At 38.2% G+C, this 27,512-nt stretch overlaps 1 protein-coding gene across 1 annotated transcript; it reads left to right on the plus strand.

Moving 5' to 3' along the window:
* The first annotated feature begins 1,366 nt into the window (after positions 1-1,366).
* On the plus strand, positions 1,367-26,331 carry LOC121431830 (transient-receptor-potential-like protein). The gene is made up of 19 exons (XM_041629584.1): positions 1,367-1,675; positions 4,683-4,819; positions 6,955-7,060; positions 7,774-7,898; positions 8,971-9,075; positions 10,613-10,713; positions 12,326-12,515; positions 13,154-13,243; positions 14,006-14,181; positions 14,766-14,893; positions 15,398-15,537; positions 19,388-19,559; positions 19,906-20,087; positions 20,769-20,833; positions 21,520-21,706; positions 21,949-22,131; positions 22,380-22,421; positions 23,375-23,496; positions 24,615-26,331. Exons 2-19 carry the CDS (start codon positions 4,691-4,693, stop codon positions 25,903-25,905), a joined length of 3,534 nt encoding a protein of 1,177 aa, XP_041485518.1. The 5' UTR covers positions 1,367-1,675; positions 4,683-4,690; the 3' UTR covers positions 25,906-26,331.
* Positions 26,332-27,512: the final 1,181 nt, after the last annotated feature.

Here is a 27,512-nt window from a genome sequence, read left to right on the forward strand (position 1 = left end):
AAATTATAAGCGTATTTTATCGTGCCATTTATCTGGGTCAAATTCTTTTCACACCCCATCGTTTCTCTTTGGATAAGATTCTAAAAATTATCACAAAGCCCTGCCACACTTCTTCGGAGTCATTCAAGCAGAATCGGTCGGAATGAAATCAGTGTTCAATTTTTCGACCACCAATTATAGTTACCCCCCCCCCTCCATCAGCCCTCACAATGCGTTCAATATGTTAGGAGGGATTCTGGAACATTTGAAGAATGAACTTTGAACACCGTTCGATGTTCTTTCCACTTCGAATGCACCTCCACCCAAAATGAACAAATAAATAAAATGACCAAGCCATCCGGGAAGGCCATGAGCATCAGGCCAAATTTTTTAAGTGCATTAAAACTGTTTTAGGCTAGGGTTGCACCGGAACCGAATCAGCTGTAATCCGAATACACGAATTCTGGTGTTTTCGGGAGTATTCTGTTGTCCGTCTGCGAATGAAAGAAAATTCGGGAGGGATTCGGCTCGTTTTGAAATGGTGAAAACCAGCCGAATACCCTCCTAAATACTCCCGAATGTGGCCACAGCAAATTTCATTCGGGACACATTTTTGGGATGTATTCGGATGACATTCGGGTGGATTGGGGAAGGCATTTGGAGTATTCTGGGCAGATTCGGGCACGGCGTAACGGTCCGAGCTTGTCGCATTGGGACACATTTTGTTCCGATTCGGGTCAACATTCGGGTCGTAATTCGGCTGTAATCAGAGCAATCGAGCCACATGTGGCTCGATTCTTGCCACTATTCGGACGGCAGTTTGGATGACCAAATTAATTCAGGTGGTGGCAAGGCAATCTGAGTGGCAAGAATCGAGCCACATGTGGCTCGATTCTTGCCACTATTCGGACGGCAGTTTGGATGACCAAATTAATTCAGGTCCATTCTTGGCGATTAATTACTGCGTTAAATCGGGACCTATTCGGGTCCCATTCGTCTCTATTCGGGAACTTCTCAAAACGAGCCGAATCCCTCCACGAAAAAAAAAAGTGTTCCCAAATCCCTTCCGAATTTTCTCGCATTCGGGAGGGTAAACAGAATACTCCCGGAATTCTCCCGACTTGATTCGGAGCCCGATTCGGAGAGCTCACGAATCAGAGATGAATATAGTTTCCGAATCCATCGAATTAGGCCATATTCGGGCAGAATCAGTCCGAAATTATTCGGGAGAATTCGGTCTTGATGTAACATAATTGGTTTTCAACAACGATGAGCAACGGTCATGGATTATCACCCAACCGTATCTCAAAAGCCTATTCTATAGATGAATCCGACCTGAAATCACTATAATTGGAGGGCTTCCAAAGAAGAATGAAAGCACATTTCAAAGGGCATGGTGGGTTATGCAATGAGCTAGGTGAGTCGCTACTTCAATGTAAACGCTATCATTTGTTCGGGAAACTTGAAGCCCCTCCTGAGAAAGAGTGTTCAAACCAGATTGGTCTACATACAGAGAACACTCGTTCTTGAAGACGTAAACTCCTTGCTTCGACCATGGACCTACTGATAAGTCTATGCTTCGATATACGATTCCTTGTGTGAGATATACTCTACTTTTATCAACACCTGGTTGGATATTTAGGCTAGAAGCAAAGGAAGAGGAAGAAGTATAATTTGTAAACGACCCTCACATATGGTAAGTTCACAACTGTCTTTTTTCATAACATTTCTACTTCGAGGACCGGTGCACCGATCTTCTTCGTGTGACCAGCTAGGACACCCTGGTGGACTAACAGGGGCCTGCTGCAGAAAGAGTTGCGGTTAAATGCAAGCCAAAATGCAATCGCAAGTCACAAATACGCGCTTTTGATTGGTTGAAAATCAAGTTGCGCCTGAATTTTAAAGTTCAGGCGCACACCAAGAAGATTTCAAGATGGTTACAAATGTTTTCAAACAACTTTCAATTTCCAAGCTAGAAAGCAGCTGATAGAAACTCAATCTGCGCTGTTTGCTGTGATATGCAATGTATAATTAACACGTGCATGGTTAACACCGAGAATCTTATTTCATTGGTTAAAATATGGCATTTTGGGAATATTTCATTTGTTATTTGAATAGAAAAACAAGTAGGGCACATAGAGGACAGTGGGGTAAATAAAGCCATCTTTTTTAAATTACAATTACACATTTTCCCACCTGCAAAACAGAGTAAGACTATAGGCGCTGCTTTTCAGACGGCAGCGGAGGCGACGGCGGGGGCAACATCAAATCTTAACCGAAGGTTAAATTTTTGTAATGACAGCATAACTTAAAAAAGTATATAGACCTAGTTCATGAAACTTGCACATATGTAGGTTAACCAAGTATTACTTAGCATCCTACTTGAGTTTCAGGTCACATGACCACGGTCAAAGGTCTAGGGGTCAATGAACTTTGGCCAAGTTGAATTACTATCTAAAATTGTATTGGTCTAGTTCTCAAAACTTGGACATGGGAGTAATCATGTATCACTGAACATCCTGCGCGGTCAAAGGTCATTAAGGTCAATGAACTTCAGACATGTTGGAGGTAAATATTAAATTGCTGTCATAACTTTCAAAGTTTATGGATATAGTTTATGAATTGTGGACATAGGGGTAATCAAGTATTACTGCCAAGTCTTAGGTCACATGTTCAAGGTCAAATGTCATTAGGGTCAATGAAAGTTTGTAACATTATATGAATGAGTTTTTTTTTAAAGTCAGCACTGCTGCTATATTGAATCGCGTAAGGCAGTTGAGACTGCCAGAGGCGCTCCACTTGTTTAATGTAAAGAAGTAGAAACACAATTAGATATCTATTAATAGATCTAGTGTAGACCGACATTATCCTTTAGATATGTAAGAACTTATCAGCCTAATTTGCATATTAATTAACCATTGATATCTTTTGTCGGGTGCCCCTATTTTCCCTCCGAAATTGGCAAAAGAGGTCGCCTGATTGAAACCTATTTATGTTGCTGTATTCAGAGTAAAAATGGTTCAGTTGGTTTGATACAATCACTAAACGTTTATTACGGTCATAATTAAGTAATTTACCAAAAACACCCCTCTTAGGACTGATTCATTAATCCCATCCAATATTATGGGGAAAAAGGTTTATCAGATTGTGTTTTCTACTGCCACAGTTAATTATTATTGTGTATTTCATGTTTTATTGGTAGTGGACACATTATTATATCATATAGAGTGGTGATGTCTACATTGCATTTAAAAGCTCTAACAGTGGTAACCGTACAGTGTTGATTATGTATTTATTCGGGTGGCGACATTTGCCCATCGTAAATGTTCAGTTCATATAGGCATCCAGTCAGGAGAAAAGAAATGAAAAGTGTCATATTCTATGCACGAGGTCTCATAAGGAAAGATGAAAAATGAATATGAAAGTTATGCCCTTTGTTTTCCGAACAAATGTAGCAATGAAAGCCAGAAAAACTCACTCAAAACCGTAATTTATATTATAGAGAAATAAAGGTCATCTCAAAGGATGACGCAAGTTTGGTTAAAAAAAACACACAATAATATATCATAAGTCGAGCTAATTATTAGTGTGATTCCAGCAATTATTATTATTATCATTATTATTATTATTAGTAGTAGTAGTAGTAGTAGTAGAAGTAGTAGTAGTAGTAATAGTACTACTACTACTACTAGTCAGTGGAGTAACTACGGGGGGCATGGGGGGGGCACGTGCCCCCCCAATCGGCTGACCAAAAAAAAAAGTATGCTTCTTTTTCATGACTACTTATAGTGATTGCCCCATTTCAAGGTCTTAATATAAAACATTTCCTGTCCGTGCTCACGTTCGCAGTAGTGGATTGGTGAAATATGAATTCCTAGAATCAGTCCTTCAAATGTCCCTTTTTCTTAGCTGAATATCAAAAATTTTCAGCTCGCGCTTCGCGCTCGCATCATTTGGGTTAGCAAACTATGTATGGTCTTCGTGGATTCCTACAAACAAGCCTTAAAATGCCCCTCTTCAGTTCTGAATTTCCTAAATTTTCAGCTCGTGCTTCGCGCTCGCAAGATTTGATTAGTGAGATGAGTATGTTAATCATGATTACAAGTGCTTTATGTGCTTGTTTAGATGCAATCCTAACAAAATAAGCAAGCGCTTATTGGCACTCGCATTAGATTACTATGATGAGATGTGTATAATCTTAATGGATTCCTAAAATATAGTCCTTAAAATCTTCCTATTTGGGGGTCAATATTTACAAAAAAATAAGCTCGCGCTTCGCGCTCGCATTATTTAGCGAGACAAATACGAATCATAATTACAAAAGATTGATTACAATCTCCTTTTTTAGGTCTGGATATAAAAAAATTTAAGCTCGCGCTTCGTGCTCGCATTATTTGACCAGTGAGAGACATTTCTGTTTGATGGCACTGTCCAACGTCTCTAATAGGTCAGTATACCCAACAACTGGCCGCGCTTCGCGCGCTCACTTAGTGACTCAAAATTTTTGCTGGTGCCCCCCCAATGCCATGACCCACGGTACGCCACTGCTACTAGTAGTAGTAGTAGTAGTAGTAACATTGTTATCATTTTCATTATTTTGGTAGATGTAGTGTAGGTAATATTCATCGCATACCTGTCAGCACCAATAATGACTCTGGGCATTTCGAATGTATTAAAAAAAAAGATATCCAATTATATTACAGATCGGAAGATGCCCAAACAAAGTAAAGCGTCAGGAGTGACCAAGCCTACCTTCAAAAGAGTCGCTTTAGGTTTAGTAGAGGATTTTACCAGAGTAAAGAAACTTTTTGAGGCGATTGATGGTGGAAATCTTATTAAGGTATCGTCAATCTTTTCTATTCCATTTAATCAATATTGTTCTTTATTCAAGCAGCTGTTTGGAGGAGCCGTGGTGTGGTGGTCCTGACTCTCGCCTTGCAAACAGAGGGTCGTGTGTTCAAATCCCACCACGGACTGGCGTCCTTTGGCAAGGCTTTAATCCACACTTTGCCACTCTCGACCCAGTTGCTAAATGGGTACCCGGTAGGATGTAAAAGTCATTGTAGCTTGTCCAGTACTGTGTGCGCCTCACCGGCGACTGACTGGAATGCTCCCCAAGGAGTGGAGGATGTGCATAAATTGTGTGCAGGACTGACTGATTGAATCCGATGACCGGGGTAATAATATATCTGTAAGGCGCTGTATTAAGCACTATAGGGGAAGGCGGGGTAAGTTGAGCATAGGGGCAAGTTGAGCCAACACCCCAAGGTCAATAATGAATGAGTCAGACATTGTGGTGGTGTTATGCATTGATGACCCATTACATAACCCTTAACCCCACCATATTGTTTTCAACTTTGAAACGAAAAGTTCTTTTTAGAGGGAAAAATACAAATTTCAGCAAAAAAAAGTAAAAAAGGGGTGAAATAGATCGGTTTTTACCCACACACATCTTTAATTATAATAAAGACAGAAGAACAATATTGCTGGTCCGGGTATGGATTCTCATTCTTGTCATAGTCTATTACATGAGTCTATTACATGATGGATGCATAAGAAATGTGTGGATGCGAAAATATCGCACTAAGTTCGGAATGGGGTAATTTATGCCAGCCAACATAGGGCAAGTTGAGCCATGGTAATTATTTTGGTAAGGTATAATAATAATTAAAAAAACCCTTAAAATTGATATGCAGGCAGAACGGAGAAAATTCACATGACAATTCTTTTACTTTTAGAGGATGTTAGTATTTATTGAGAATTAGCAAATGAAAAGACTTAAAATAAAAAAAATGGACATGCCGGTTCTTCCTGTATACATTTTGCACATAGTTTTTGTGGCTCAACTTACCCCAGACGGTGGCACAACTTACCCCAGAGATTGGGCAAGTTGAGCCATTTGACATCATTTTATCAAAGGTCACGATGACTTTTAGTGTGGGGGTAGAAAGTTATATATAGGTTAAATATATTTCCCAAGAATCAAATATAAAGGCGAGGTACTTAATTCAATATTATTAGTCATATCAATTCTAACATGCAAAATGCAAAAAGTGTCACAACTTACCCCACCTTCCCCTTCATGTATTAAAGCGGAGTATTATTGTTATTATTGTTTAATTTCATGTAATTTATGATGTAATTTATGTAATGTATTTGTGTCAAACTTATTCATTGATTGCATATTACATCGTAAAATATTATATTTATGTATTCATATTTTCATGAGTGAAAAGTATTTATGTATTCATATAGTATATTTTTATGAGTGAAAATAAACGAACTTAAACTAAAGAGTTACAACAAACCATGATATAAATGTCACTTTTTGGGTCCACATTTACGCTATTACGCTATTACTATTCACGTTAAAAGGCCACCTGTTAATCTCTAAAAGATGGAACTTGAAATGCTCCTCAGGTCGCCCGTGCGGTATACACATGATACATGAGTGATGCGTCCGGGTCACTTTCGATTGTTCGTGGTCCATTAAATGTCGGCATAAAGCAACATTTTGAAGCAATATTATAGCCCTCAAAAATACATTATAATAATGATCTCGTGGAACAATACCAACAATATACCGAGTAAAAGTTACTATGGTCTTTGTAACTAAGAATATTTGAATTAGAAGCAGTAATAATAACAATAATAATAAGTAAAATGCTCACTTTCTAATGAATCATTACTCAAGGCGCTACTTATCAAATAAACAAAATCATTGGAAATATTCAAAATGAGAATCAACAACATAACATTCATAATAATGACAGGACAAAACATCGACTTTTCTAAAAATATGATTGTGAAAATTACATAATGTGTAATGAAACTAGAGTATATAATTATGTTATTTTTAATGCTCTTTGACTTCATTTTCATCAATCATATGTCTTCCTGTTGTGTTTGCTGCTTAAAATTTATTTCATTTCATGTAATTAATATTTTGTTCATCGTCTGTTGGCATGGTTACAGGTTCAGCGTTTATTGAGAGAAATACTCGCTAACGGGGCAACGTTGGACATCAGAGATGAAGCGGGCACGAATACCTATGCACACGCCATCAGTGCAGGAGTATCTCGTAAGAATAATGCTTAATGGTTTATCTAGGGTGCGGGGTGTGAGAAACCATTTCTGAATAGGGGGTGCCAGTTTGTAAATAAGAAAACTGACAAGCAAAAACAAAAAAAAATCCTCCCAACTGAAAGTGGTTTATGTCACCCCTAGCACCCTCTCTTCCCCAGGCCATGGGGGTCAGTGGGCTCGTCCACGGGCCCCAAGTTCAGGGGAGCGCAAAAGACAAAACATATTTTAAAAAGAATCGACACGAATAGAAGAAAAAGGGGAGAGAGGGGGTATGGAAAACCCCTCTGAAAGTGTAATTCTAAGGATCTTTTGGTTTTATAAGTTGGAAGGGAAGGAGTGATAATTCCAGCCCCCCCCCCCCTCGATATCATATGCTTGAAAAGCCTTTGATTTAAGTGTGAGTTAATGTGGTACTCGCTTCCAAATGTTGGGGCAGGAAGGGGGATATTTGCGCTGGGCGCTATCTCTCCTACTGACTATTATAGAGAGAGTTAGATAAGTTGGATGATGCGGCCGTTTGAGTATTCTATCGAATAACGTTACAGTTTTTATATTTTACCAATCATACATCAGTATTCTTAGTGTGTTGAATATACATGATCATATCACAAAATGGATTAGGGACGATCAGATTATTTTTTAAAAAGTATAAGATGTAAGTATTTTTTATTGAAAAGCCTCTCTTTTTTTAAACGTTCATTTCTCTAGCTGCTGTCGAGATATTGTTACGTTACAATGTGCCTCTGGGGGACGCCCTCTTGCGGGCATGTGGTGCATCTTATGATGAAGCAGCCAAGATTATCATCAGACACGCTATGAAACTGCCACATAAGGTAAAGGTTAACTTGGAATACATTTGACATGGTCAAGGTAGAGGAAGGTTTGTTTTTCTTTCTAACACGTGAAATTTAGATTTAGAGGATTATACAGCGCGTCACAGGGAGGGGGGGGGGGCGGGGGCAAAAATTTACAGTCTCTTAGTTCATCCGGAGTAAGTCAGATAAAAGTTACTTCAGGGATGACTGCGTAAAAACAATTAGAAGGATTCCAAAATCATTTGTCGGACGGTATCAGAAATAAGAAGGAGATTATAAGTCTAAAAAAATTTCGTAACTGCTCTTTACTATGGTATCTGTATCAAACCAAATGACCAAGGAATAACAAACACGTGTTTCATCAAAAAATATACAGCTTGAATATCCATAAGTTTATCAAACGAAAAAGATTTACAGGCTAGTTGTCTGGCAATACGACCTGTTCTGCTGTAGGTCAGTCCTTTTGACTTCAAACATGATAACATGAACCACGGACGAATTGTTGTTGCGGCATTTATACTTTGCCCCCACTGATATTTTGTTGAGCATTCTATTTTATTTAGTAATTCATGCCCGCCTCCCGCTCACGTCTCCCTCTCTTGTTCCCTTTCCTTTTCTTTTCTCTGCCCTTTCCTTTGTATTGTGTATTGTATCGTATTTTTGTCTACAGGCGTATCCCGCCACAAGCCTAAGATTTTAGGGTATACGCCTTCTTCCTTAAACCCAATATGTACATATTTATATTTTTTATAACAAACTGATTTATGTGTGAATTTATGTTTATAAAAAATGTACTGAATTGGAAGAAAATAAATGTTTCATTTGAATTGAATAGAATTGAATGTATAAACACATTGCTAACCATGACATTACAACCATAGGCAATTAGTGAAACTCATTTTTGTTTTATGAAATTTTGGAAATGGAAGCAATATTTTCAAGAAATCGAATTTTGTTATGTCTTGGTTGTCTAATTTGATTGACGTTATCTCCATGTACGTGTTACAGTTCAAAGTAAAAAATCTGCGTTGCAATTATCCAAGTAATTAATATTTGTGATGACATTGAACTGATATGCGTTTTATTTTAGGAGAGAAAAGCCATCATCGAATGCCACTGTGATAATGACGACTACATCAAATCACTGACACCTCTAAAGATGGCTGCTATGAGAAACAACTTTAACGTGGTGTCGGTAAGTACCTAATCCCCCTCTAGTAAACATTTCAGGGGCAGCGAAACCGCCGGGTTGGGGATGGGGCTCCACCACGCCCCCATTTTTCTCTTCACTGAAGGTGAAAAATAATCCTTAAAACGGCTTTGTGTATGTGTTTGTTGCTTTGTCAGCCACCAACTTTTAAACACGTTCTTTGGTTCCTAGCGCTGTGGCCCAGTGGATTAGTCTTCGGACTTTGAAACAGAGGGTCGTGGGTTCGAATCCCAGCCATGGCGTAATTTCCTTCAGCAAGAAACTGATCCACAATGTGCTGCACTCAACCCAGGTGAGGTAAATGGGTACCGGTAGGAAGTTATTCCTTAAAAAGCATGTGTGCGCTATGAACGCCTAGCTTAGCCGGGTAATATAGGAGCGCCTTGAGCACCTAACAAGGTGGATATGTGCGCAATATAAATATCCTATATTATTATTATTATTATTCCTTTGTTTTCGGTAATTTTATCAGAAGTCAATTCAAGAAGGTCTGAGGTGTACATGTATATGAGGAGGAAGGGCCAAAGTATAAATTCATTTTTTTTTAAATGGCCATGGATCTTGAGTGTTCACACAGAGAATTAAGAATACTTAAACGTTTATTCGTCCATTCGCATCTCTTAATCTACATTATATCTCAAACTCTTTGAGGATTGTTTTGCTTGCCTTCTGCCAGTTTAATCCTTATTTAGGAAGATAATGCTTTTACTATATTCACCACTTCGGTCCATCTCGTTGTGCGCCGGAGGTGGCAGTATATCCGGATTGCAACTATCATGATTAAAGAATTTGATGACGCAAGGTTGATAGTCAATAGAACGTGAACAATATTGTTGGGTTTAGCAAGATTATTGACTGATGTGTATTAAAAAAAAATACTGTCACAACTCACTGTCATAATAGATGGGCTTTACTATAAATGGCGGCTTTATGTTTGCGGTATTCATGCATTGTTTTGGGGGCTTGCTACTGAAAATGTTAATTTGCATCCTGAGAATAGTAACTTTGCATCTCAAAAGGTGTAACTTTGCCCCCTTTATGATGCATAATGGGTGATTTCAAGTTCGGTGTTCGCCTTCGTGTTAGTGTTGAAATTTGGATTGCTTCCCCTTGCTTCAAAACTTATTCAGAGTTTCTAAAACTGACCCAGACCACTTTGAGATATCAACAACTAGTAGTGAGTGACTTTTCGCCCTTCGGGACCACCTTGTGTCTAGTGTTATAATCGTGTAAAAATCGACCTAACACCAACACCAAAAGTTTAACACTGAACTTGAAATCACCCAGTTTATATACATGTAACTGAGGTAAATACAAATGAGCGGGGAAATATTCGTACAGTCCATGTTTCTTTTTAATAAAAGCCTTGTTTCTATTATATTCCATGCTAAAATGGTAAGTATTCTTACTAGGCTAGTTGAAACCGTGTGATATGTTTTTTTTTTTTCAAATAATCCAATACTATTTTCGCTTGGAAAAATGTCATCTTCGTTGTCTCAACTTTTTTGTTCTCTATATCAAGCTTTTGCTGAAAGCAGGAGCTGAAAGGATTAAAGAACCAAAACTGGAGAGGCTAGCTGAAGCTACTCTGAAAGAGGTTGTCGAGTATCTAGATATCTATAGGTAAACCAATAAAGTTATATTTTGCAATCTTTTAAGTTGATACAATATCTGAATTTGTTGCATATTTGAAAGAAAATTTTGGTAGAGTTGATCCAATAATCTAAGTGATCCATGTTTAATAATTTTATTCCTTTATTAATTTCTACTTCGTTCTACCGTGTGAAAAAACCCTTGACATCTAACAAACCCCAATTTAATGAAGCAAATATCCATGAACAAATAATGATAATGGCTTAACAATAATAATTACTACATTGGCTCCCAGTCCAGTCACGTGTTATGTTTAAAGTACTGCTTAAAATATATCAATGCTTTCATGCAATGGCTTCAAAATATCTTATTGATTGTTTACTTAAGTATGTGCCATCTCACAATCTTCGATCAGCTCAAAAAGGGACCTTTAAAATGTCCTTGTGTTCAGACCAATTTTTATGGAGAACCATCCTTTGCCCCATGCTGCCCCTTCATTTTAGAATACCACCCCATTATATGTAAAGAACTCTTCTCCACCCAAGCTGTAATCCACTTTGAAAACACATTTATTAAAGGCGCATATGGACGCATTTGGCAGTGATATGCGCTATACAAGCATGTTGGTATTATTATTATTATTATTATATGGCCTGGGGCCCTTTGCAGAAAGAGTTGCGTTTAAACGCAAGCCAAGAAATCAATCCCAAGTCCCAAATGTGCGCTGTTGATTGGTTGAAATTCAAGTTGCGCATGATTTTTAGAGTTGCGATTGATTGCAACTCTTTCTGCAACGGGCCACTGAACAAGTATCTTCTCCAAGATAATTCGATACAATATTTAGTGTTTACACTTGGATAATCACGAGATATTTTTTAGACTGTGCTTTAAAGTTTCATTTTCGCCAAAGTGAGGTATGACTGCAATGAATGAATGCAGATGCCAGTGATGTCATAATCCTATACATCAGCATGATTAGTTAGTAAATTAATTCGAGAATTGGTTTACTTCGTTTCATGTTGTTTGGGTTCAATATCTTCACTTTCTCATTCATTGAATGATGTATCAGACATGCTTTTATCATTATTATGGGGGTAGCCAAATATGAGGGCAACACTCTAAATCGAAGTGATGTAAAAAAGGTCCACAACATGGGATCCGTTTGACAAGGACTTGTAATAACAAAAATGCGCAATTTCTATAAAATTTTCACTATCATGCAGCCAATCAAGTCGAATGATTTTCTGTAGCGTAAAACTATTATTGCAAATTTATTATTTGAACAATTTGGGGGGGGATTGGCCCCTGGTAACTAATCCCAGACAAACATGCAGGATTCCAGACCAAGAGTAGTTGGTTAAAATATAACTTTTGTTGTTTGTTAATTGTTGATTGATCAACACTCATTTGCCTACTCTCCGGTTCGTCTTATCTCATATAATCAGTTACAATCCCATTTTGTCTGAAAACATTTCGTCTAATTACCTTCTGGTAAAGTCGTCACTTGTATACTTACAATTTCGTCTAACTCCTATTTAGGATATAACATTTTCTAATCTCTCATTGGATTTTACATTAGGATAGAAAGAGAGGAAATTATCAAAGAATAACCTATAATGATATTTGCCTTGTTGCAATACAGAGCATTATCAAGCCCAGCGTACCTTTGTCTCGCCCATCGTAATGCATTGAGCAATGCCTTCACTCTCACCGGAAGATTGAGGAACATTGGTAGATCGTGGGAGGCTGTCAACAAAGAGTTCTTTGCTCTCGCCGACCAAGTTGAGAAGTTCTGTGCATCCCTCCTTGATCATGTCTCTAATTCTGTCGAAGTAAGTAAAAATGATTTGCATTGGCTCAGTGGCAAATATGGAATTTGTATTGGTTCACAAATCATGATGATGATGATTATAATGATGGTGGCGGCGACAGTGTTTACGACGAAGACGATGGTAATGATGAAGACACTGATGAGGACGACGAGTGTCATGATTGTGATGATCGGCTGATGATGAGGATGATGATGGTGGTGATGATGATGCTTATGATGACGATGTCATCTTCCTCTGTATAACTTCGCCTGATGACTTAATTTTGTTTTCTATTCATGATTGGGTGTGAAGTGATTTGTCTATTGATATACAAAAAGTACAGTGAAAACCATTTTCAATTTTTTGAGAAAATGACATTTCATTGATTTTTTACCATTCGCTAGTGTAGGAATTTTGCTGGCATATGACGTCACAAATCAAATAATTGAAATTCTAATAACATTTTAATTACATGATGAATTTTTCTCAAACCTTCGGCAATATTTTTTATTATTTTTTTCTGCTATTTTTACAATAAACTTTTTGTCAGGGTGAACTTCCCCTTGAAATCTTTGTGAAACACCCCCCTCCCGCCCGTGTGACGACAAGTAGTGTGCATATAACCGTTCAATGTCCCTGTATAATTATCTTTATTTCAGCTTTCGACGCTTCTCAGTCAGAGTGATAACCCGGAAGTAAATCATGCCGTTGCGCAGGTGCAGAAGGCCGTTGATTTTGAACAAAAAGCAGTAAGTTTTTAAGGATATTCCATCTCTAGATTGTATCATTTTCTCGACCATAATAAATTCCTTGACGGTGAAACAGTAACCGCTTCTCTCCGTCAGTAAACTTCAATCATATGTTCCCATGAAAAATTGACATAATCGCTGTTTTTGTTTATCAGTTACTTTGCTTATCTTGTAGACCAGTACGCTAAAAAAGGGTTGACCAAAATAAGTAATTTTGTTTGAGAACGAACATGACGCGTTTATTTATTTACTACGTCTTATTTTACCAGGGTGACTTTTTCAGTGGTTCAAACACACTAGCGTACCTACGGAAGGGGGGCAGTCTGCCGCCCCCCCCCCCCTGACGAGCCACAACCCATGCAAAGGACGTATCCCTGCCCCCCTGACGAGCTTGAAAAACTTTTTGCCCCCCCCCTGACGAGCTTGAAGACCTTTATTGCCCCCCTTACAAGCTTTTTTTTCCTTTTTTTTGCTCGTAAAGTTTTTTTTTGGGCGGACGGTTTTGCCCCCCCCCCCTGTGGAAAATCCTAGGTACGCCACTGTTCAAACACTGTTATACTTAGAGGCCGAGGAATACAATAACAAAAATACATTAGAAAACAATTACAGAACATTTTTTTTTCATGCACATGAAACAAGTTCGGCATTTGGGATTATTGTGTTCCATGATGACTTTGGCTAGAGCACATATAGAAGTATATAAATATTGTGGTTTGGAGAAATAATTTTTATGACATTAAAAATACATTATTTTCTATTCAGTTCGTAGCTCATGCGTACACCCAGAAGAGCATGTCGGTCAACTTTTATCGAAATATCGACATTCACTCCATGATGTTCCCGGTCCTGAGTCTACTTACAATGTTCGGATATCCGGTCATCTGTCTTGCTTATATCCTCATACAGCATCCGAGAATAAAGTCTTTCCTCTCAACACCGTAAGTATTTATGTTAAAATCAGTAGCGACAACACATGCAGTGCAAGTATATACCTTCGCACTGGCGTCAGATCAGGGTGAATAAGAGAGTCCCTATAACGGAACCTTGAAGAACACCTCATCCGAGCAAAAAAACCTCTCATCTCGACACCGTTTGTTTTAATCTATATCAATATGCGGACACCGTGTTTATTTCAATTTAATTAAATATTTATTTACAAGAATAACAATGGCAGTCCGTACAGTGACATTATAATGATACTGTTAAATCAGAGTAAGTTGGGTCGGGCCTCGACAGCTAATATCCCCCCCAAAAAAAAAAAAAAAAACACGCACATTAAGTGACAGATTCTACTGGTTTCCACGTATATCTTGGTCGGAGAAAGGTCGGGGTATAACTCCAGATGGGCACTGCACACCGACTTTTCCTCCAACTATACAACAGCCTTTGTCCTGGTAGGGAAAAAATAAATATACATAGAATTTTAATCCATGCATGGGAGAAGTTCACTCCGAATAGGATCCCACGTCTGATAAAGGCTATTTATCACTTTGTTGTTCTTTCATTTTGTTTGCAATTTTAGGCACATCAAGTTATGTCTTTTGTTTGGTTCTGATCTTGCTTTCTGTGCCTGCTGTGCTGCTATATGTCTAGTCAACGAACAAAGGATAATTGAGATCATGATGATCGTCATTGCGATCTTTTGTTTCGGTAAGAAAGCCCCAATCACGTGACATCCATCGAACCAATCAACGATGCGAATCTCATCCTGCTTGATATTGAATAGACTGAATGTGAAACAATTTTTTGTTTCCTTGAATATATGGGATTGTCATTGTTGTAGCCTACTGTAATTCAATACTGAAGATGTTTTCAATATTGTCATATCTGCAGATACTGATATAAGATACAAAATATAGAGTGAGTGTATGACATCAACGACTCTCTCATTTGCATGTGAGCCGTGTGGGTGTATGATTTCTAAAATTCTACGACTTTCTTATTCAAAATCCGGTCGTGATTAAAAATTAAAAAAAAATATCGTTTTACTTAAATCCAAAGTTTCTTTGGGGTCTACTTGAGTAATACTTAAACACAATAAAAAGAAAAACGACTCAAGAACTCAACACCTGACAGAAAGTCTTATTATTTTCGTTCTTTACAAGGTATTTTATTTTCATGTTTAAACGAGCGAATCATTTTTTTTATTTTCAGCGTTCTCTTGGAAGCATATTTGTGAGATAATGGAATACGGGATCAGAGACTTTGTGAATTATTCCATGAATATCGTGGAAATAATCATACTCATCATACTCTATACAGTATTGATGTTAAACTGGATCGAGGATCTCGGGGTAAATACTAGTCACTTTGTTTGGTTCATTCATACAACAATTTTTTTTCTCATTCGAGTAATATTTTTTTTATATGATCGTGTATCGATCAATGTCTTAATGTTATGGTTAACAATTCATCCTTATCCTTAATAATAATCATGGGCGTCAATCCAAACTTGAGCATGGGGGGGAGGGGGACACAATCAGTGGCGTAGCTAGGATTTTTTTCCGGGGGTGGGGCACTAGGGGGGTCCTTGCTTTTTTTTGGGGGGGGGGGCACCGGCCTTTTTTTCCGGTGTGTGTGTATGTGTCACAAGGGCGGATCCGACTTTCGCCAATAGGGGACTGGGCCCAAAATTATCTTCACCTACATTTCCCCCGATCAGTCACTACTTAGTTTTATTATTATAAAACAACATAAACATGAAATAAGATCATTAGCCTTATAAAATCTGCGAGCGCGAAGCGCGAGCGATTCCTTTTTACTTCATGTAGTTTGTCCTGAGAATTTAATATTCTGGGCAATGGTATGTGTGATCCTGAACAAGATTCATAGTAACTAGATGGGTAATGCAAACGCTAGGCACGAGCAGAAATTTGTATTTACTGTTCAAGCATTATCGAAAAGGGACCTGTTAAGATCTGCTTACAGTTACCAATGAAAGCGGTATATATTTCGATAATGCGTGCGCGAAGCGCGAGCAAATTTTTTTGACATTCCAACCTAAAAAATGGTCATTCTAGCACTTTTTGTATTAATAAATGGTAAAGGTATGTAACTAAACAATTGATGCGAGCGCGAGAGATAGAAAATTGAGATTTTGGACCTAAAAGCAGGACACTCTGGCATCTTTATTAATGCGATCGTGAAGCGTGAACAAACAATTATTGATATTCTGATGTGAAACTGGATAATTTAAGTACATTTTAAATAAAGAACATGCAGGATATTTCGCATGTTTACGATTTAGACCTAGAATTTGGGCATTCTGAATACACTTGTTTAGTGGAACATTATGGAATACACCGTGACGTAGACAATATAGCAAATCAAACAATGTGACCACGCAGCGTGAGCTTAAAATGCTGATATGTAGTCCATAAAACGGACATTTTACAGAGCACTTCAATTTGTAAATGAAAAAAAATAATGAAAGCTCGATGTCCGTGCTAAAATATGTTTTGTATATTGACTTCAAAACTTGCTCCATATCAGCCTAATGAGCAAGATATGAATTTCATCGAACAGGCAATTCTGGCGCGAAGCGCAAGCAAAAAATTTATAAAAGTAACATAAAAGATATTTTTTGCAAGTCTTCCCCTCACATTATTTCATTCACTCGTCTTCCTCCTCTTATTTTCTTTTCTTCTGTCTTTCTTCTTCTTTTCCTTTTTCTTTTCTTCTTTCTTCCTTTTTTTTGCTCTGCCAATTTTTTCTGGGCCACCCCCCCCCCTTCGTAGCTACGCCACTGGACACAATAGCAACATGCAAGCATGTCACTTTTATAGGTATACTTTCAAAGTTAATGTCATGATGTATTGCTGAAGCCCGTCTTTCTCCCTCTCTCCACGTACCCCCCCCCCCCTCACTAGCTCTCCCTATCCCACCACACACACACAACACACACACCCACACACAACCTCTTCTGACTTTGTTTCCTTCAATTTGACCTTTGAATATATGAAAACTATATGAAAGGGTGAATTTATCATGCTTTCAACAAGAATGTTAAGAATCTTTATAAACATATCTGTTGAATACTGACATTTTTTCTCCATGAAAATCAAGTTGCCTGGTTATGTTACATTGTGACACGAATAATGAATAAACTCAAAATAAAATGCATCACTTGTAACATTTTATTCAAACTTCAAGAATATGACATATTATTTTCATCATTACTTAGTCCAAATACTTGTAGTACATGTGTAGTATCTTCCAAATTTCATCCTCCTTCTTTGCTCAACTTTGCCTTACATTACTCATTATCTTCAGTGGATTAAGATACCAGTTACTTCCACTCCCTGGCCATAAACATGGCAACAAGAGGCCAGTGTCGTTAAGGTACAACTTGTGTCATTTGCTCCAAAGTACAGTCTGTATAAAAAAAAAGTTTATCCATATTTCAAGAGGATTCATCCTAGTTAGAGATTAATGAATATCAGAAAAGAAATTTACCAGAAAAAAATAAAAGAGCAACCCCGAATTATTTTCCTGGTACCTTACTAATACAATTTACACCGTTCATGTCTGAACCAATGAAGCTGAAAGACAAAATGGGTGGTTAAAGGGGGCTGACTGATGAGCTCGGCAAAGCAACCTTTTCAGCCTTGCCCTTGCATATTAAAATATCCTTATTAAAACGATTATTCATAGTAAACACATTTAGTAACAAATAAATCATTCAGCTCAGTGAGGCATCAGTGAGAGATTCATCTCATACTTACTTGCCATACCTTGCAAAAATGGAATTTGTACCTGCTCTATATCTGATTAATTTGTTTAGTCATGCATGGTGTCATTGGTTAAAAAAAAACCAAAAGGTATCAATTTGGCTAATTTAACATGTAATATTTTAAAATCTTGAAATATTATCTCTTAAAACTTTGATTACCTTTTTAATACATACTGTTTTCAGCTTCTTTTATGCATCCCTTTAAGAACCAATTCAGTTTCATTACAAAAACAACATTTTGAATTTTAAAGGGCAAATCAACCCCCCAAAAAGAAATGTGAAATATCTTAATTTTTTTTCATTCTTTTTGTAAACAGGGTTTAATTTGTCCCTGAACATGTCGAAAATAAAGAGCTTTGCATTTCAAAATTGCAAATATTGAAAGTATGTAATAAAATACAAAGGAAATAGTGAGTGTGTGACATCATCCACTGTCTCATTTGCATTTCACCCTTGTTATGCATCTAACTGTTTTAAGAAAATGAAATTTTTGAACATACCAAAACTTCTTATTCTACATCCAATTTTGAGGAATTTTTCAGTTTTATTCTTGTTTTTTTTTCTCTGTCTCTCCCTCTTTCTTCAAATTAACTTTTGTTGGAGTGGATTTGCCCTTGAAGGGGTGCATACATTATTTTTTACTTGGGTTACCCATGAATGGAGCCATATTATCCCCTGGTCTCATCCTACCAAAAGGTAGATGGATGGATCGTACCCGGCCGTAAGTAACGGCAAAGGCTTCTGTCTTCTGATTCGCTGAAAGTACCAGTACGGTACGCGTACGTACGTACGTATGGTCTTTCCAGATCAATTACACTTTCGTCATAAAAATACCCCCATAAAAAACCATCACGCACGTGCGGGTCTCCATGTGGGTGCTCGCGTGTACCACGGCGTCGTACGTACAGGAACGGCTCATGGATGTCTAGCTGCGCTGCTATTGGATGCGAATTTAGCCACCGTGAATTGAATCGAAAAGTTACATGACAGTTGGTTTTTTTCCTTTGTATTTTTAAGGAGAATCAACTCTCATTTCCTTGAAAAGGCATGCACATATCCCCCAGATGGTCACACTTCTTTTGTGACAAAAACATGGGAGGACATGTGATATTGTGCCCCCCCCCCTGAAAAAATCATGGGGGGACACGTCCCCCCGTCCTCCACCGATTGACGCCCATGCTAATAATTGCTACTTTATCATTATTTTTTTCATTCCTGTTATCGTCATTTATTATTACTTCAGTTATTGTTATTATCATTATTCTCACAATAAAAAAAACTTTAAGCATATGGTCCTAATTTTGAAATACATACAGCCAAAACGATATAAATGTAAAAATATGGCTGCGATAAGCAAGTATCAATGATGACTGACGATGATAATGAACTCGAAATTGTCACTTCTTACATAGGATGTTTACGAAGCCCGTGCGCAACAACGTCACAATGAACGGGTGACAATGGTGAATAACGTCACAATAGCATCAAATTTCAACCAATCAGATGCCACTATGACGGATAGCCTTGAGGATTATGTATCGTCGGACTGGAATGATCCATTCGTCATTCGATATAATTTGATAGGTGAGTAGTTTATTATCCTACATTCCTACCAGCTTCTTTGATATCACTAGTATGTCGGTTAGGAGTCGGCATGTCTCGCAAATCCCGCGCCTTATGCAACCACCACAGCTGGATGGAGCTTATTGTGCGCTGCCGCACGTACGATTTTGGATCGAGCAAAGGAAAGGTACTCCAAGTACACAATTTATAGTACACGGGGCTATACAAATGCGTAAAGTACTCCACGCGCGATACATGCGTGCACTCACACATAAATAAAAGAAAAAATGTGTATCTTTGTGCAGGCTTGACCTTTCGACCTTTTTAGTCCTAATATCACCAATATTTTTTTTTTCTTTTATGGCAGCGTTCGTGATTCTCTTTGTTGTGATACATGCTTTCAACACGGTCCTAATGACTTTCCTCGAGCTGTACGCTATTTGGGAATCAACAGTCGGCGCTGTCAGTGACATACTCAAGTTTTTGACTATCTACGCCATCTTTCATTTCTCATTTGCTCTTGGGTTGTCGAGTCTTCATTATCCCCAAGTGAGAATCGACTTTCTTATCATTACATAGCGAACGTAGAGGGCAGCAAAGGCAGCATAACACTGCAAAGTGTTGACGCCCTCTGAGTTCGCTATTGTTGACAATCAGGTTGTATCACAGGCCTAATTAATTTCCCATAGACTCGCGTGTTTCAGTGCCACTTAAAATAATTCGGCATTTGTGACGACTACACATGACGGGATCAAATAAGTAAAATTCCCCGTAATTCTTTCGCCAGTAAAAATATAGTTCCATAGTGGTGATATACATTTCCAATTGGAATAAGTAAGTTCAGTAGGTACCCTCCATAGAATCAGTGTTAGATTGTCAGTCATATTCATTCATTTGTGTCAATCAGCAATATCAAATTTAGGAGTTGAGAATTGGGTTGGCTCGAATGAATATCTTTTGCCTACCAGTTGTGATTAGGCCCGTGTGACCATGTAGGGGCGGCATCGGGATATTTTGATGGGGCATGGGGCAAAATGTGACGTCATATTTGTTGGACAACAGGGGCGGTATAGAATTCCATTACCAAACATTTCTTTCACTTTCTGTGTGGATAAACCCCCACTTCGGATTTACAACTTACACGATTAGTCGCTTAGACTATGTCATGGCCAGGAGAAACTTCCCATAATCGCTATTTGACAATTTTCTTTTTAAATTTTGATAATCCAGACACTGATTCAACCAGAAGAATGTCATGACGTGGAATGTGATTTACCCGAAGAGGGGTATCGAACGTAAGTAAATCATGACGATATGTACACTTTTAGAATGCAATTACGTTTTATTTTTCATGATTTTGATCTAGCTATACTGGATTCGGTTAGTAAAACTTAAAAAAAATGTATATTGATAAGATATATGAACAAATGAATCAGAACACAAACAGACTGCTGATAGATACATGTAGACTAGAGATAATATTCAGAACAGTCGATAAGAATGTTAGTCTTCCTCGGCTTCGCTTTGGGGAGATAGCTACACCTAATCGTCTCGGAAATGATAGTTTGTTCATCATTTTCAATAACGGTAATTCATGTGTTTAAATGTAACTAGTTATGGGACATGAAAAAACATACTCTATCCGTTTTCTTTGAAAAGATGTGCTGCATCTTTCCAGCTGGTTGAAATCTCAAAGAAATGTGTGTATATTTTATCTTTTTACACCCCCCCCCTCCACCCTCAATCTCCCGCTTTCTCTTTCATTCTATCTGTCCTGTCCTCTATTTATCGATCTTTCCTGCTTTCACTACCTTCTCTTTCATTCGCCTTGATCACGTCCCCCCTTCCATCTATGTTTCTCCCCTCTGATATCCCCTCTTCTCTAACTCTCACTTTAATCACCCCCCTTCCCACATACACACCCTCACACACCCTTATCATTTTCTTCTATCGTGTCGGATTCCTACTCTCACCCGGATAGGTTTCCGGTGGCATTGCTGACCCTGTGGTGGGCGTTTAATGGACTCGGTGATCCGGCCATCATAGACGATCCGACAAGCTTCGTCAACGTAGTTTACATCCTAGCTGTGGGTCTCTACAACATTGGAGTACTGGTCCTGATCAACACGCTCATCGCAATGCTAGGTTCACGATTCAACGCAGTCGAGGTTTGTGTGTGGAAAACAATTTTCTATTTGATTAAAAGAAGATGTTTGGTAATGTTCTAGCATTGCCAATTGGGCAAAAACTGTGCAAAAAGTTCATACGAAGAAATTGTACTAACGAAAGGGTTTCTTCCTTGTTCAGTAAATATCCGAAAGAGTGTAAACAATTCCCTCCCCACCGTTGTTTTGTTATCCAATCGATAGATTAACAAAAAATCTTTTTTTTCTTCATTTTTTATATGTAGGAAAATTCGGATACCGAGTGGAAGTTCGGACGAACTAAGATGTGGCTTCGGTTTATCCGAACCGATATCGATCTACCACCTCCATTCAACCTCGTACCGACAACCGGGTTCATTATCCGACTCTTCAAGAAATGTTGTTTGTTTTGTACAGGATGCAAACAGACGAACCACAGAGAGTCCGAGGTAAGTTTGTCCTAGAGAAAGAGAGAGAGGGGGGAGGGAGAGAGCATTAGAGATTTATTTATGTATATTATGTGTGCATTTCTTTATTCATTCATTTAATTTATTCACAAAAGGGTAGCCTAATGAGCACAAAAGATGGAGGAGACACAGAAAGAGGGGGGGGGGGGGGGTATACGCACAATCCAGACAAATGAAATGTGTGTAGGTGGGAAGTGTTGATCAATGTTCCCTTCAATTTTTTTCTATAGGAAAAAGAATACAAAGCGAAAAGGGATGCAAGTGCTGCAAAGGTATGTATCATGCTTGGTCACTTTTGCTTGATATAGTCTATGTTGGACCGTCGATAAAACAGCCATACACTACCCATCAGCGTGGCCGTATAATTTTTTTCAGATCTCCAAGTTAGAGTGTACCTTGATCTTCTCCGGCCTCTGTATTCTGCCACAGCTTTGTGTATAGTTATCTATGGTCCTTGATTCTACCACACTTAAGACAACGGAACATGCCAAGTCATGTATATATTTTTTCACAGCAGTTTACACCACAATATTAATGATTGTCGATGAAGATTGGGCGTAGCCTGATACCAGTGGCAAATGAGCACCCCCCCCAAAAAAAACAAACTAATAATGAAAATAAATAAATGAAATAAATAATAATAATAAATATATATATATGTATATATAAATGTGTAAAGTTATACATGTAGAACAGCTTTTGACAACTCTTTTTTATTTAAATATTGTAAAAAAAAAAAATGGATGAAGAGAACAATGGTAGGCGTAGCTTAAATCAAGGTTCCCAGAGCTAACTCTACCCTTTGGTAAAATTGGTGATGCCGAAAAAATGTCTCTGCCGGAATCGAACCCGGGCCCCAAGCTTTGAACGCCGGTGCCTTAACCACTAAACCACAGAGACGGGTTAGTGGTTAGGGCGAACCCAATCCGATTGACCGTCAGATAGACAGATTTCGACACTTTACCAATTATAATTTCATTTGTTGTTGTTACATATATATATGTAATAATAAGGTGGTGCAATTTGGCGTATCAGGCAAAATTATTTACAAAAACAAGATTTTGTCATAGATTTTATGTACTTGATATTAAATGAAAGAAAATATTTGACTCTTCTCTCATTCATTTAATTCAATTTTATTTCCTTCTTTCCCTTTTTTGAGGTTTTTTGCCCCCCCCCCCATCTGTACGATATGTGTGATACCTTTTTACCGTTCCTTTTGCAGAAAGTAATGAAAAAGTTATTGGAGCGATACAACCTATCACAGACAGAGAAACCGGAAGAGCAGGGAGAATCAATCGACATTGATGATATCCGTCAGCTCAAAGAAGACTTCGTGGCAGTCAAGTAAGATTAAAGCTATCAAAACCATTAAAATCTAAACCTCTAGGCCTGTATTCTGAAGTCAGGTTTAACTTAATCTCAGGTTTAAAGTTGTGGTTTAAGTATGGATAGCCAATTGTTACATAAATCACCAACAGTAGAGATATTTTATTTCAGCTCTCTTGGCTCTCAAATCATTCATAATTATCTAAGAAGTATAAATAGATGATTGTCTTCACCATCGATGATTGTCTTCACCATCGATAAATCTGATGATGTGGTGAGTTTGTACTTGGTCTTTGTTCCAGTTTTCTTGAGCCATACAGTTACGTTTAAGGCTTTAATATAGTTTTGCGAACAAAGGGAATCTCTCCCTGGAGTTGTCTTTCATTTTTGGCGCAAAGATAAATGATGAAACAAACGGGAGGCGAATTAGGGTGAATACTGATCTCGTCTTTATGGCAGTTTAAATGTCCAGAATTAATTTTATAATGGCTTATAGACAGGTGAAGTACCTTATGAGCATCGAGAGATCACACTCGCTTCAATTTGACTTCAGGTTTCATAGCATTAAGCTTGAGCTGTATGGCTTCCATATTGGACAAGACACGTGTATATTAAAGAAGCGCAATGAGGAAAATTGCGAGCTCTGATGGATACAAACTCGCACCCCAAAATATAATGCATTTACCATTCAGTTAAGTTTAAAAAAAAACTCATAGCCATTATCTTTTGAATTTCATTACAATTTATTAATACATTTGATAAATGAAAACAGGGAGCGTTAACATCGTGATGTAAAACGAATTCAACAACACAGTAACTGTAATGAAAAGTTAAATGTCGAAAATTGGTGAACAGAGACAGCACTTTTGTCCTTAGCTTAGAAGCTGACGAAATATTGCAAATATATCGTTTGTTTAGAGTCCAGGACGAAACTGCAGTTTTGATTTGATATTTTTCGTCAAAGACTTCTTGGTTGCTCTTTGTCATGAAGGGATTTGACAATGTATTTTCTATGTTCTTGAAATCGTTCTGCATCGCGGGGAATACTCCCTAATTTGTCAATACTAGATGAAAAACGAAATTTATCTTATTTAATTTTTGATTTCATCACCCGTTTTCCCTTTCACCCAACTCAGATTCAACGTGGAAACCAATCTCCAGATAGTTAACAAGGCGATAAATGCGTCCTGGAAGATCATTGAGAATATTAGGAACACCTACCCTAGAATGGACGTTTTTAATGATAAGGTACCTTTTACAGGATCACAGTTTGGTGATCTCTATCGATACGACTACTCGCTCATCGAGGTCGATGTTGAAAATATTCAGACGGTAGTCAAATATGTGGAAGAGATTCTCAACCGACCCGACGCTACTCCAGAGCTCGAGCTGAAGAAGGCTCCGGTTCTTGTCCGGCCACCTCCGGAACCTAGCCCGGAGCCTGTCGAAGAAGAGGTCATTCTACCCGAGGAACTTTCCGCAACAATTCCTGAGCCGGTCGAGGAAGAGATCATCCCACCCGAGTCGAGTTCTGATGAAGAAGGATATTTCGACTCGAGTCTCGAGATAATTTCCGATGAGGAGGAAGTGGCAGTTCCACCAGAGGAATACATGGATGTGTGGGCTCGAATTCAAAGGTTCCTTGGGTTGAACGAGGACGAGATCAATGGACCCGAGGAGCCTCTGGAACCGAATCCAGAGATTAATCCTGAAGAAGAGAATATTCAAACCGGGGAAATGGGACCAGAAATCACTGCAAACGAAGAGAGCACTCCATCTGAGGAATCTTTGAATCTAATTACTAGAATTAAAAGGTTCATTGGGGTGAGTTCAGATGACGTTACTGATGGAGAGATTAATCCATCAGAGATGCCCCTGCAGCCGAATCCACATATAATTGATGGAGAAGAGAACATTCCACTTGGGGAACGTTTGGAAGCGAATCCACCAAACATACACGGGGAAGAACCAAGGCGCACTTCATCAGAGGAATCTCTAAATGTCGTGACTAGGATCCAAAGGTTCATTGGAGTGGGCCAAACGACAGTTGCTGCGGAAAAGACCAATCCCCAAGAGGTTCCTCCAGGTCCAGGTTCAGCGATCATTGATGACTACGATAACATCCCAGTCGAGGAACGTTTTGAAGAGAGTTCACCCAACATAGTAGGGGAAGAGCCTAGGCGTACTTCATCAGAGGAATCTTTGGATGTCTTGACCAAGATCCAAAGGTTCATTGGAGTGGGTCCAAGGACTGTTGCTGAGGAAAAGACCGATCATCCAGAGGTGCCTCCAGATCCGAGTACAGTGAGAATAGACGAAGAATACCTACCTGAAGCCTCGGCGAGCCCATTTCCCGGAAGGGAAAGAAGTCCATCTATAATCCGAAGGTTGGCGAGTATATTCAATTCGGATCAAACCAAGACGTGAACAAAGAAGCCTAACCGGGGTAAAAAATAGCAGCTTAGCTTTTAAATTCCATCTATCAAAGGAATTAACTGTGACTTTCATAATACTTCATTTAAAATACGAAGGTTCATCAGAGGGAATGATAGCTAAATTCGTCGAAACTTCGTGAAAAGCCAATGGGGTGTTTTCTGTCTGTAATTTACGCACGGCTGGCATGACTTGTGATTTCCTGTGCTTAATTGTGTGTTATCCCAAATTTTGGGATAGAAATGGAACAAGCTTTCCTTAAACTTTCAGGGGACTGGGAATGCTTTCTTAGAGGTTTGTTCAATGAGAAAACATAGAAAAAACACGATAAGGAGGTCTTCACTCTGAAATGATATTTAAAGGACAAGTCTACCTCAACAAAAGATTGATTTGAATAAAAAGAGAAAAATCGAACAAACAAAACACTTAAAATTTCATCAAAATCGGATGTAAAATAAGAAAGTTATGACATTTTAAAGTTTCGCTTCATTTCACAAAACAGTTATATGCACATCTTGGTCGGTATGCAAATGAGGGAACTGATGACATCACTCACTCACTATTTCATTTGTATTTTATTATATGAAACATTTTGATTTTCTCTTCATTGTCATGTGAAATGAAGTTTCATTCCTCCCTGAACACGTGGAATTCCTTTATTTTAACATTTTGTGCTTCAGGCAAGGAGGTCCTAATCATCAAATTCGTAAAAATTGAAATATTGTATAATTCAAACAATAAAAAACAAAAGAAATAGTGAGTGAGTAACATCATCGACTCTCTCACTTGGATGTGACTGTCTCGTTCATATAACTATTTTGTTTAAAATAAGCGAAACTTTGAAATGTCATAACTTTCTTATCTAACATCCGATTTTGATGAAATTTTCAGCATTGTGCTTGTCTGATTTTTCTCTTTTGATTCAAATCAACATTTTTCTGAGGTGGACTTGACTTGACCTTTAAGTTTTTGCTTGTCCGATTTCTTTCAAACTTTCGCCATTCTGTTTCATTCATTTGTCTCCTTCCCAACACAACATTTGATGGCCAAGGTTGGATTCCCCTTTAACGTAGTCAAATGATATGATTTCTCTCTACAACAGCACAGCGAAATGTTTTGATTAAAAAAAAGAAAAGAAAATCAAAAACCCATCACAATCGGATGTAAAGTACACACTAAATCTTGTTTTGTCATGAAGGAGGCGGTGATGCCTTTCACTTCTGCTTCAGTCTCACTACCCTTATAGCAGAGCGAGACTATAGCCGTCGCTTTTGCGACGGTCGCGGCGTCAACATCAAATCTTAATCGAAGATTAACCTTTTGTAAAGTCATAACCTAGAAAGTACATATCTATGGGCCTATATAGTTCATGAAAATTGGACATAATGTTAGTATAAACTAAGTATTACTAAACACCCTGCCCGGGTTATAGGTTACATGACCAAGGTCAAAGGTCATTTATTTAGGGTCAATGAACTTTGGCCATGTTGAGGGTAATTGTAAATATCCATCATAACTTTGAATGTTTATGGATCTAGTTCAGTTCTAGTTCATCTAGTTCATCAGCAAATATTACTGATACCCTGCCTGAGTTTCAGGTC

Source organism: Lytechinus variegatus, chromosome 18 (assembly GCF_018143015.1).
Source record: "Lytechinus variegatus isolate NC3 chromosome 18, Lvar_3.0, whole genome shotgun sequence".
Taxonomy (NCBI): domain Eukaryota; kingdom Metazoa; phylum Echinodermata; class Echinoidea; order Temnopleuroida; family Toxopneustidae; genus Lytechinus; species Lytechinus variegatus.

Excerpts from the sequence above, each read along its gene's own strand:
- LOC121431830 (XM_041629584.1), top strand. The coding sequence starts at position 4,691 with ATGCCCAAACAAAGTAAAGCGTCAGGAGTGACCAAGCCTACCTTCAAA. Across the intron at positions 7,061-7,773 it reads CATCAGTGCAGGAGTATCTC|CTGCTGTCGAGATATTGTTA; the intron begins GTAAGAATAATG and ends TCATTTCTCTAG. Across the intron at positions 14,894-15,397 it reads CATTGCGATCTTTTGTTTCG|CGTTCTCTTGGAAGCATATT; the intron begins GTAAGAAAGCCC and ends TTTTATTTTCAG.